This window comes from Rutilus rutilus (genome assembly GCF_951802725.1).
Source record: "Rutilus rutilus genome assembly, chromosome: 1".
Taxonomy (NCBI): Eukaryota; Metazoa; Chordata; class Actinopteri; order Cypriniformes; family Leuciscidae; genus Rutilus; species Rutilus rutilus.
In genome coordinates this window covers 6,752,934-6,765,777 of record NC_140209.1, presented here as the reverse complement: position 1 = coordinate 6,765,777, position 12,844 = coordinate 6,752,934, and the positions used below count along the sequence as shown (strand labels likewise).

The 12,844-nt window shown below is 38.8% G+C and overlaps 2 protein-coding genes across 3 annotated transcripts in view; both read right to left on the bottom strand.

The window, feature by feature from the left end:
- Positions 1 to 12,844, bottom strand: part of LOC311302772 (uncharacterized protein) — a 128,621-nt gene that overhangs the window by 73,730 nt on the left and 42,047 nt on the right. The gene's annotated exons all lie outside the window — the stretch shown is intronic.
- Positions 3,862 to 11,444, bottom strand: LOC311289744 (uncharacterized protein). 2 transcript variants are annotated; one of them, XM_084407988.1, is made up of 3 exons: positions 11,344 to 11,444; positions 6,342 to 6,594; positions 3,862 to 5,038 (listed from the first exon to the last, which is right to left on the bottom strand). In XM_084407988.1, exons 2-3 carry the CDS (start codon positions 6,397 to 6,399, stop codon positions 4,041 to 4,043), a joined length of 1,056 nt encoding a protein of 351 aa, XP_084264114.1. In that variant the 5' UTR covers positions 6,400 to 6,594; positions 11,344 to 11,444; the 3' UTR covers positions 3,862 to 4,040. The 2 variants fall into 2 exon arrangements, with proteins under 2 accessions (XP_084264114.1, XP_084264115.1); XM_084407989.1 differs by having other exon boundaries at positions 6,342 to 6,589; positions 11,344 to 11,436.

The following is a 12,844-nucleotide window of genomic DNA, read 5'->3' as shown; positions in this document are numbered from 1 at the left end:
CACACCATCAATACACGACAATATATGAGATTAAAACCATGTTTGTGCTCCAAACTTACTTTATAACGCAAGTCAAGTGTTTTAAATAATCTTCTGTGATCTAATTTGGTTTCAGATAAAAAAATCAGACAGAAAATATATTATTTTATAGTATTCTGCACGATGATAAAGTCTATATCGATTAGCATTACATTATAAATATAATCTATTATTATGAAAATACCTGACATGTGTGCCATGTGCTCTCCTGTCTATTGTCTAGCCCCTCCCATCTTGTTACCTGATTATTGATTAATTTGCCCCACCTGCTTTTCTCGTTACCCTCTTTTGTTTGCTTCCCTATTTTGTTTGTCTCCCTGTGTTTGCAGTCCTGTGCTGGTTTGTTGTGTATGTTTCTTTGTTTTTCAAGTTCTTGTCTAATGCCTGTCTCGTCTAATGCTTTCCCTCTGGAGACCACATGATAATATCGGGCCTTAGAGTTGTGAACAATACCGCCTCGGGGAAGTGGAGTTTCCTCCCAAAATCAACCTCCATTTCCCATCCCTGGGCTGACGGCAGGAGATTCTGCCTGGCTTGGCTGTGGACGACAGGTCTTTGGCCCTCTTTCACAAAGGCGATGGTGCTCAGCATTGGCCTTTGGCTGGTTGTTTCTTCCTCCTTTCTTGCTCCAGGATATCTGCGTGCACTGCCAACACCTTGTCATGGCGCCACCTGTGTATCCCGTGTGTCAATGCAATCTTACACCCTGACAGAATGTGTGCCATTGTTTCTTTCCCACCACACAACCTGCAGAGTGGGTCCTCTCTCATCCCCCACCTGTGCAAATTGACTGGGGCTGGATGTCAATGGACAATGATAGGGCTGGAGCACTTGACGTTTGGGGAATTCATTAATTCTCTGGATCACCAAAGGAATCCTCCAGTTAGGGAGGCTGCTGTCATCCCAGAAGAGGCGGTTAGTTCCACACCATCTCACCCTCGCAAGCACAGGAGGAGGAAGGCTCCTGTTGCTTCCCTTAGCCCGGTGGTCCAGGAGGACCTGACTTCAGTGGTCCAAAGCCCGGTGGTCCTGGAGGACCCGACTTTGGTGGTCTCAAGCCCGGTGGTCAAGGAGGACCCAACTTTGGTGGTCCAGGAGAACCCGACTTCGGTGGTCTCAAGTCTGGTGGTCCAAGAGGACTTGACTTCGGTGGTCCCAGGCCTGGACACCGGTGTGGTGAACAATCGAGTCCGGTTGAAGAGGTGAGTCCGAGCTTAGGACTCAAGAAATCCGATTGGTTCAAAGCACGTTTTATGGGTAATAATCGTTTTAGTGCCTGGTTACAAATAATACGAAATCACTTTATTATAGTTAATTTAAATTTAATTTGACTTAATAATTTAAGTTTGTACTACGTTATAATGAGTAATTCATGTATTTTAACTTATATGTTTAATATACTAGTATTTAACCGAAGCTATATATTGTGAAATTAAACATTTCTCGTTGTTAGTGTGTTTTTTTATATAATAAATAAACAACATATTTGAGCTTCAAACAACTATATTCTTGACTGAGAAACTCTTAAATCTACATTTCGTGACACAATAACAGTCGTATTTTTAAATTTTGCAGTCTTTCTCCTCTGCTATTGACAAAGCTCGGACTCATCTCTTCAACCGGACTCGATTGTTCACCACACCGGCTCGGAAACAGGAACAGACACTGGCTCGGCGGTGACCATCTTGTCCGGACACACTGGCTCGGCGGTGACCATCTTGTCCGGACACACTGGCTCGGCAGCGGCCATCTTGTCGAGAGATACCGGCTCGGCAGACGTGATGTGAACAGTCTCTGGATCGGCAGACGTGACGTGAACAGTCTCTGGATCGGCAGACGTGACGTGAGGTGACTCAGGCTCGGCAGACCTGACGTGAAGAAACTCAGGGTTCTGTCACTTCTGTCTGGTTTGTATCTTGGTTTGGAAACAGAGCTCTGACACTCCCGGTTTGTCATGTGTTTGAGCACATGGCTTGTCATGTATTTCCTTGTGCCATGTGCTCTCCTGTCTATTGTCTAGCCCCTCTCATCTTGTTACCTGATTATTGATTAATTAACCCCACCTGCTTTTCTCGTTACCCTCTTTTGTTTGCTTCCCTATTTAGTCTCCCTGTGTTTGCTGGTCCTGTCTAATGCCTGTCTCGTTTTCCCCCCTCACGGGAAGATTTTGTTTGTAGTTGTGGTATTGCTTTTCATTTACTTAATAAATATTCCTTTTTGCACTTGAATCCTCGCTTCGCCATTTTTCCAGCCCGTGACACAGACAGTGAGCTAAGACAGTGGGCTAAGACAGTGGGCCTCCCTTTTGACACAACTTACCCCCCTCCTCCCCCCTCCCCCCGGGGTTTGGGGGGTTAGTGCGTGTACACATGGAGGGGGTGTGGAGGAGAGAGAAGCATGAAGAGGGAAGTTTGAATTATGGCCGACACACGACCAAAGAGAGGACGTTCTGATGAACAAATTGCAAAGAAGAGGGACAAGGATAAGGGACAAGGTTAAGGAATGCGCGAAGTATCGAATTTATATCGGAAAAGCCTTCGAAAGGTGAAAGAACTCCGCCGGCAGAAGGGATTCCAATCCGACATTCAGTTGTTCTGTTTTTGCTGGACAGGTAAATCCATTTTTCTTTCTAAACTGACGTTCATGTTCGCCAAACCAACACAAGGATGTAGTTAGCTAGAACTATGCAGTCAGTGTTAACTTTGGTGAATACAACATGTATGTTTCTAGCAGCTAGCGATCAATCTCTATTGTAAATGATCAAGCAAATTCACAGTAGGTGAAGATATGTGTGTATGATTGTTTTCACCCACTGTTTGTTATGAATTTGAATGCTCATTTATAGGCTATTGACAACTTTGACTAACTTTGACTAAATTTGTTTACGACGCTGCCGTTGTTTATGCTCACTGGGAAACGCGAAGCTAATGTTATCTTGCTATTATTGTGTCCTTGTATGGGAGCTATAGTTATAACCTCAGGTGGCGAAATGATTTTAAGAAAATGTTTCTCTTTTTCTGCATTCTGTTCTGCAATATATAAAAGCATTTATCTAACTTGGTGACATTACACATTGAATGAAGTATCAGTAAAACTTAACTTTGTTTGTAGTGACTACTTTGACTTTCCTTTATGCCGGGAGGGAGGAGACAGGATGAGGAGGAGGGAGGGTCTAGCTAGCCACCATTTTGTTTGACAACAATTCGAATGTCAACAAGAAGTTACGACTCCCGGCATCGCTTAGAGCACCTTTAACTAAATCACAGCCTTTGTGATTTCACAATAGCACTATGCTATATTATGATTGTAAATGGTTTTAATATATCGCGTAGCTTTAAAAAGGTGTAATAATGTGGTACATGGATTCTTCCATGTATTATACTTACGATACTTTGGCGGTTACTCGACACAGGTAAATTGCAATCGAGGATTTTTAAAAATCTAATACTCCACTTTAATCGAGGAATTGTGACAGCCCTAGTCTGCTATCAGACCAGCTCTTCTCTTCCATGGAGATGAAAAACCCATCTAAAGCACACAGATTTTAGAAACACTCCTGACACTGAAATGGATTCGTATTAACATTGTTTAAAAGCTTACTTTTCTAGTTGATCACTCAAAGATGCAACATTGCGATCTATATCCAGTGTTAGTTCAGTGTAATTGCCACTTGCTGAGCAACAAAATCTCTTCTGTGTAAGTTAGTCACAGTCAAATCACTCCATCTCCACCAGTGTTGCCAGATTGGAAATGTACAAGTATTGTACCAGAAGCTCAAAATGATCGTATTTGGAAGAAAATTATCATACACAAGTCAAATGTACAGAATACAGCCATTTATTGACCAACAACTTATGACACAACATGAAAATTATTAATGACCTAGTGAGTCTCGGGCTGTTTTGTCTTCTTCTGTTGATTATCATCATACTTCGGTATTTCATGATCACAGCAGAGAGAGACGAGATGAAGAGTTACAGGAACACAGCTGGAGAGTTTGATCAGACTAAATACTGCATATGTGGTTTCTCCACTGCATGGATCTTCATGTGTCGCTTCAGGTCACTTTTAACAGAGAAAGTCTTCCCACACTGATCACACGTGTGCGGCTTCTCTCTGCTGTGGATCCTCTCATGTGATCTCAGATTTGATGAGTGACTGAATCTCTTGTCACAGTGTGAACACTTGTAAGGTTTTTCTCCATTGTGGATCCTCTCATGTGATCTCAGATGTTCTGATCGACTGAATCTCTTGTCACAATGTGAACACGTGTGCGGCTTCTCTCCAGTGTGGATCATCTCATGTGTTTTCAGAGATGAAGACTGACTGAATCTCTTGTCACAGTGTGAACACCTATACGGTTTTTCTCCAGTGTGAATTCTCTGGTGCCGTTTTAAATCTCTCCCTGTAGTAAAAGTTTTCTCACACTCAAAGCACATGTACTCTCTTACATGTGTATGTGCTTTCTCATGTCTATGTAAAGTTGGCAGCCATGAAAAACCCTTTCCACACACAGAACATGAATGCGGCTTCTCCTTCATATGAACTGTCTGGTGTGACTTCAGGTGTGATGCCCAAATAAATTTTTTGCCGCACTGATCACATGAGAACGGCTTCTCTCCGGTGTGGATCATCATGTGAATATCAAGACTTTGTTTGTGCGTGAAACTCTTCCCACATTGATCACATGAGAACGGCTTCTCTCCGGTGTGGATCCTCATGTGAACATCAAGATTAGGTTTGCTTGTGAAACTCTTTCCACACTGATCACATGAGAACGGCTTCTCTCCGGTGTGGATCCTCATGTGTTGCTGAAGACTTGCCTTGGTTGTGAGACTCTTTCCACACTGAGTGCAGGTGAAAGATTTCTTGGCTCGTCTTTTCTTTAAAAATGTCTGTTTAGTCTTTGAGCGACTCAAAGGTTTTCCTCCAGGTTTGACATGATGTTCCTCCTCCACTTCACTCAGTTCTTCACTCTCCTCGCTCTCTTCCATCGGGTCTGAAATCAAAGAAAAAAATATTACATTTAATTTTCAGTACATCAAAATAATTTAAAGAGAGAAATATAAAGTGAAAGGACATGAAAGTGAGCCCTGATGTAATAGTAGAAAGTAGACAACTGCTATAAAATATTATGATAATTTGATGCCTTTTTATAAATTGATTATATGTCCTTGAAACTTTCCATGAATGAGGTAAATTTATCTTCCAATTATTATCTTTAAAACATTATAGGCATGAATCCCTTGTTACTTTAGCAAGAACTATTGAATATATTTGATCAATGACACAATTATCTAACATGATATTAACATTCAAATATACAATATTGCCATTTTTGACACCAACTTTGAGATTGATATTTATTTGACTAAAACCGTTTAAATTATTAATGGCCGTTCACACTAGACTTTTCCTTGCACTGACTTCCATTCATGCGCATGTGAAAGTGGGACACCAGAAACACAAGCTCAAGTGAATTACCCTGTGAGAAATAACACAAGCGTTTAGCATTCAAGTGGAGTGGGTTGTTTATTTTTACATTTTGAATTATTATTATTTGTTATTTGTTAAATTTATTTCCATCATTTCACGGCCGTTGCAGTGTCTGTAGAAACTTCACAAGCTCAAAGTGTAGAGTGGCCATAACTTTAACTGGCTTCAAATTAACTATTTGTATTAGCATTATCAGTGTCCTACATGTTTCACTCAACCCTGTTACTCCTGACATGATTTTCCACCTTTTAAAAACAGAGCATTTCGTGAAACTGTGACACACAGGAAGTGACATCATCTGGGCTCTTTCTACTGCATGATGGGAAGACAAGAATATAATCTCAATCCATTGTCTCAGTTTTTACACAAACTGTAGCATTGACTGTATTCATCAACCCTGTTACCAAAGTTACTGTAAGAAGAACCTCTATAACTATGAATAACTTGTATGATATTTGACAAATACAACTTTATCAGTAACTTGGTGTTTACTGACTATTCCTAAAAAAAATTGTGTAAACTAGGTTGAAAATGACTAAAATTCTGGTAACGTTGTTGCAAATTGGGAACCAGATATGAAATAAATGTAAAATAAAACAGTTAAAATAGTATTTAGCCTGATCTGATGTTGACAATCAATATAACAATGTCTCAAACCTCCCTTTACTGACCATTTGTTGAAGAAAACCCAGAACATTCTGTACCGTTTCATAGTTGAACTGTTTATCTAAATGTGATGAAGTGCTTGAATGTTTCTAACATGAATGTTCTTTAGCATCATGAATGAATGAAGAATAAACACCAACCTCTTTGTTCTTCAGGATCTTCAGTGTGTTTCATTCTGCAGGGTTCTGGATCACTCATGTTCTCACTGTCCTCTTTAATAAACTCAGTCTTTGCAGATTTCAGCTCTTCCTGATGCTCTGATGCTCGTCTTCACTTGCAGCTGATGGGAATTTACAGCATTTATTGGAGAATTGCAGTGGGAGGAGCTTCACTGATGTATTATTCCAGTGGGAGGAGCTTCACTGATGTATTATTCAAGTGGGAGGAGCTGATCTGCCAAAAAAATCAATTACCGAGTTTTTTTTATAATAAATGACACTAAGTATTTATGTCTGTTTATCTATTCATCGTACAGTAACTGATGCCAATTCATTAATTATTTTAAATTATTGTTATTGCCAATTCTAACATTATTCTGCTTCATTAAAATACAGGTATCTAGAAATAAAGAAAAGAATATAAATAATTCAAATTATTCCTAATATGAATACATGTTAAGAAAAACAGTTAAAATCATAAACACAGAAATAAAGGTACATATAGTAGCCAACAAATCCCCTCAGTCTGCTGACACCAATGAAATGAGCTTTAAGTGTCAATTTACAGGAGATCTGAAGACATCAGCATAATAAATGAGGTGAAAACAGGAACTATTGTCATGAAATAAAGAGTGTTTTCAGCAGATCTGTTAATATTGATGAGCCTCAGACTATCAACACTCATTCAACAAGCCATTCAGGACCATCAGCAGATCATCTCACTTTATTCTGAGTATTTGCTGTTAGAAACACATTATTTGAGTCAGGATACATGATAAAAGCCTGTAAAACTGCTCTAATGAAGAAAATATTGTAATTTCTCACAATATGACATGGATAAAACATCAATACCACAAAAACAATCACTAATGACACTCATCTTCATCAACCACTACAGAGAAATAATTACTGCAGCATAATATGCCCACATTACGTTTGATCTTATGATGTTGTAACAAACCTCAGAGAACAGCCCAACGGTGGTCAAAAACTCTCAACAGCCAGCCGGTTTGATCAAAAGGAGTTTACACTTTATTTCAGATAGAAAAGATAAAACTCATATTCACAGGCACAGATATAGATACGGAGAAGGGGAAGAGAAACACGGGAAGACCCGCAGGGCACATCACTTCATCTACACACAGTGAGTTTCACGCTTAATACGTCACACAGTGTTTTATACTCAACGTAACACCCCAGCCTGCACAGCACACAGTGGACACAAGTAAGGCGTGTTTTCTCCGTTCTCAAATCCCCGACATCCCGCCTTAACTCGCTGTCCGTTACACAATCACCAGTCCATACATACATACATATAATCGATTAAATACACTTCCCTCTCCCAGGGCAAAGAAGACCCATCCATATGGGGTGAATAGTGCAGGCAGCTTCCCGTATCCTCAGCCAAGGACGCTAATCCACCATCCAGGAGTGGCGTTTAAAGCATAAGTTCATTCATCAAGTCAGTGCGTCGTTCGCGTCAGAGAATTCTCATTCGCAGAGTCTCAGTGGCATGTGGGCGTCAGCCGAGCAGTCTTCCGAGGTAATTGGTAACTCTATAATAATCCCCCCCCCTTCTAAGTCCACTTTCTCACCCAAAGGCAGCTAACTAACTATCTTCATCTCCAGAGGACCTATTGTCCCCGAGAGACAGCCAAAACGTTCTCCCCAGGTCACCACCTCAGAGCCCAGCAAACCCGCTTGCCCCACGCCTCTTTTTTAACCCTCTGATGGTTTACGGGGTCTTTTAGACCCCAAATGACTTTTGCTCAAATTAAAAAAAAAATTCCCTTTGTCCAAATGGTATGAAACCTTCTACGGCTCTCAACACTTTCTAGATCTATATATAAAAAAAAAAATTGGAATGATATCTATTTTTATGTTAGCGTGACAAAATTTGTGACACTCGTGGTCTTCGGGGTCTCTAGAGACCCCACAATCAAAATAGACTAAATTCATCATCAAAATCAGAAACAACGCAGAACACATCGACAGAAATGGCACAAATAAAGTGGCACACTTCCACCAATGCAAAAAACATCCACAATGCTAAATTATATTGCTCACAACACGCGTACACACTAGGGCTGTCAACTTTAGTCGCTTAGTCGACTAATCGGTCGATGCCGTCTTGGTCGACTGACATTCTCATTGGTCGACCAGTCGCATCATTTTTTTTTTTTTTTTTCACCAATAAAGAAATTTTCATTGATTTACTCCTTGATATTTATTCCTTTATAAGCAGTTATATATTACTGTATTCTAAATATAATTAGCCTATGTTTTATCCCCAACTTTATGCTTTAATTTAGGCTATTTTGTAACAGCGCCACAGTTTAGCGCACCACGTAGAACACTCGGGAACCGCACCTGTGGCTGCACTGCTGCTTCGCGCTAGGAATATAGGTAGTAATCTCTATGTGTCTGTCTGTCCTTTTGCATTTTGATTATTTCGAGAACCGTTCATCCAATCGACTTCACAAGGGAGTGCAGTGTCGCATTTGGTGCAATATATACAGATGCGCGAGACGCGACACATTCAGAATTAATAGTAAACTACAGAACAGCGCGAGCGGGAAGCGGCGCACCTCACGCGAGCAGGGCGGCTATATTCTCCGAGAACGGACAATGCACTAGTGATATAAAACGCACACAGTCTGTTAATTAAGCAATACTTTTAAGGTAGTCTAATATTTTTCTGACTAACAAATTACTGACACAGTAAAGGGTAGATTTAAATAAAGAAAAACGAAATTTAAATAAAGAAAAACGAAATTTAAATAAAGAAAAAACGAAATTTAAATAAAGAAAAACGAAATTAAGTTAGCCTAAATTAAAAACGCATGCACGCATTTTCCGCGTGGCTCGAGCCGCGCCTGAGACGCTTGTCTCACGCAGGCAGTGTGCAAACTCCAACCTATTAACATGGGAGCCAAAATAAAAACAGACACCCAACGCAGCTGAGACTCTCACGCCAGCAGCCAGTGTGTCGCCGGCCTTATTCAAGCGCGAATGAGAACCGTTTCGCGGGCGATCCAAGGTGTCAATAAAACAAACAAACAAAAAAAGTTTTTTCGTTGTTGTTTTATAAATGCTCTGTGACAATTGTTTAATAAATGTTCAATCAAAATGCAAAACAGCGTCGACTAATCGTTGTGCAAGACAGGACTTTGGTCGACTAAGCATTTCTTTGGTTGACTACAGCCCTAGTACACACACACACACACACACATAGAGGAATACATTTTTGAGACTATAAAAACTGTTCTCTTATCATTTGTAAAATAAAATCATCCAAAATGCAGTACCACCACACAAATAAATTGGTGACACTGACACATTGAAAATGTGCACACTCACACACACACACACACACTTGTAAGGCTATACTGCCTTACACTACTGCCTGCAATGCATTGACGCATAAACACCTGCAGTGCACTATAAAAGAAGCTGTATGAGATGAAACCACCAATTATTGTTCCTCGTTGTTTGATTTTTTTCCCCCATTTACTGATTTTTTTTTACTAAATTTTATCTTTTTACTGCTTTATTTGCTCACTTGTTATTGCTGTTCAGTTCATGTAATGTAATGTAGGCCTACATTACATGCACTACATGCACATCAGTATATGTAATATGTTCATTTCTGTTCATTTTTGCTCTGTTACAGTTAGTAACTGAAATGTTGATTAAAATTGTAGAATTATATTAAAAATAGATGATTGAAATAAATGATAAAATCTTAAGACTCCAAAATTTCTCTTTGTAACATTTTGTTCAGGTTTGATTCTAATCATAATGTAACATTATTGAAAAACTGGGTTTTTTTCAGTACAAAAAAATGCTAAACTTTGACAAAAAATATTTTATTTTTGTTATAATTGTGATTTTATAATATTTAGATATGAATCCAACTGAATCCAACTTGTGAAAAGATATCTTTCAGGTAGTCAAATAGCAAATAGCATATAGTGGAGCTCTATAGCCATCTAGTGGTTAAAGTGATTTTTTTTTTTTTTTTTTAACTGCATTTTCCAAAAAATGGGTATAAATGTTACATTAAACCATTTAGAATTATCCATGTTATCCCCATGAATGAAAGTTAGAAACCTGGGTCTTTTATAAAGTGAATTTTACATCAAATGCTGTTTTTTTTTTTTTTTTGTAAAAAGCCTATTTAAATAAATATTTATTTATTCATTTATAGAAATTTAAAAGATATCATAAATCCTCCAAAAACTGCACAAATGTTGAGTAAAAACATTAACAAACAGAGTAAAATTACATTTGTAAAAAAAAACAAAAAAAACTATTATCTTGTTACAAAATTAAATGTTATTGTCTGGGGTCTCTGGAGACCCCAAAGACCACGAGTGTAGAAAGAAACGAAGACCATCAGAGGGTTAAAGTCCCTTTGTGTACTCCTTCCACATGTAAATGCCATCAAAGCAATCATGAGATCACCTAGTGACGACACACTACAATATACATAGGCTAAATCCCTAAAGAAGTAGTTAGAGCATTAAAAAAAATAACATTTTATATGCTCAGAAATTGAAAATGATCATAAAACTTTCAAAATAAAGAGCACCACAAGCACTATTGTTCTAAGAGTAAAACGCTATTCATATTTATTAGTATTGCTTTGTCTCACGTGGCTCGTCATAGGCTCAATGTAAAGCATTTAACAGTCTCTGTTCCAGTATGACACTTGAGATCGATTCACATTAATTCCCTTCACAGATCTTAAACTTTTGACGAAACAATCACACAAACGAACACAATATCGCTCAGGTCTGAATGAACTCAACATATTCTCCTCATGCTCGCTGCTGCTGCACTAAATGTTTATTTCAGAAGGAAGACGACAGAAAAGACGCACAAGTATCGCTGTGATCGATGAAAACAATACAGAAATGAGTCAGTCGCTTAATCAAACTGTATAAAGTGTGTGTGATGGTTGTGTAAATATGAGAAATACCGTGAACGGCTCTCCTCGCCTCAGAAGACTCGACGGTGAAACTCTCAATGACGGAAGAGAGACGGCGCGAGCGAGCGGTGACGTGATCGGCCGCCACCTGTAGGAGAGGGGGTTCAGCAACATTTGTTTTAAAGAACTGGGAGCTAAGCTTACAAATACAGTCGTTTTAGTAATGCTTATTTGATTATAGCTGGAGATTTTAATGAAACCCCTGACGATGCACAAGATAGATTTCCTATAAGAACTACCTCTAATTCACATGATAATATTATTTTATGGTTGTGTGGAAATCTTTCATGGGCAGATGCTTGGCGTTTCTTTAACTCTGGTTGTAGAGGCTTTACTTGGTCCAACAAATCTGGATCGCTTAAAGCTAGAATTTATATTTTTCTCATGTCTCATGTTATTTTGAAAGATGTCCATACTGTTAATCATCAATTTGCCCCGTTTACTGACCACATGTTAATTTCTTTGAATCTTGAACAATACATTTAGTTAAATAGAACAAGGGGTTACTGGAAATTGAACAATTGTCTTTTGGAAGACCCAATTTTAATGATAGTGTAATTCAACTGGCTAATTCTATGTTTGGTAGGCTAATACTGAAAGCGACCCTGGCTCTAGCTGGGAGTTTTTAAATTTAGAGTTAGAGACCTTGCTGTTAATAGAAGTAAGCAAATTAAAAGAGAAAAAAAAACATGAAAGAATTAGAACTCATTCATAGATTAAGTGTGTTAATGCAGAAGGAAAATCCCAGTAAAGAGGATGAGGTAGAAATGAGCACATGTCATTTGCAAATTGAAAATATGTACACAGAGATTGTTAAAGGTGCTTTTATACACTCTAGAGCAAAATGGATCGAGAAGGGTGAAAGAAGCACTAATTACTTTTTTGCTCTTGAAAAAAGAAATCGTAAAAAAGACATCTCTCTCTGCCTTAAACATTAATAGTGTTTTATGTGCAGATCCAGGAATGATTTCAACCTCTGTATACTCCTTTTATAAAAAAACTTTTCTTTTGAGTATTCATGATAAGATTTCAGGTATTAAGGATGACTTTAAGCAACTTTGTGATTCTGATATCTCTACAGGGGCGGTTTCTTCATTAGGGCAATTGGGCGACGCACCACCAAAGTGTGAAAGTGAAGGGACTTTTTCAATCACATTCATAATCTCATTCAACCACAGAGTTACGCTAGCCGTCACTGTATGTTCTGCCTCTGGATATAGTCCAATCAGCGTCATGTCACGTTCTGTGGAGTACCGCCTCTTTTTGGGCGATTTCACTCTGGCTGAGAATCGCCCAGAGTGTTCCCATAGACTTACATTCAAAGATGTTTTTTTTCGAACTGCAGGCACTGCAATGCATTCTCTATGGGTTCCGGGAGGGCTCGCACTAACGTGCTTTCGTCATCATACGTAAACTTCACTTGTGCAGCGATTGGTGGGAACAAACATACACTATTAAAAATCTTTAAGATTAAGTGACAAATAATATTTGA

Excerpts from the sequence above, each read along its gene's own strand:
- LOC311289744 (XM_084407988.1), bottom strand. The coding sequence starts at position 6,399 with ATGAGTGATCCAGAACCCTGCAGAATGAAACACACTGAAGATCCTGAA. Across the intron at positions 5,039-6,341 it reads AGATCCTGAAGAACAAAGAG|ACCCGATGGAAGAGAGCGAG; the intron begins GTTGGTGTTTAT and ends CTTTGATTTCAG.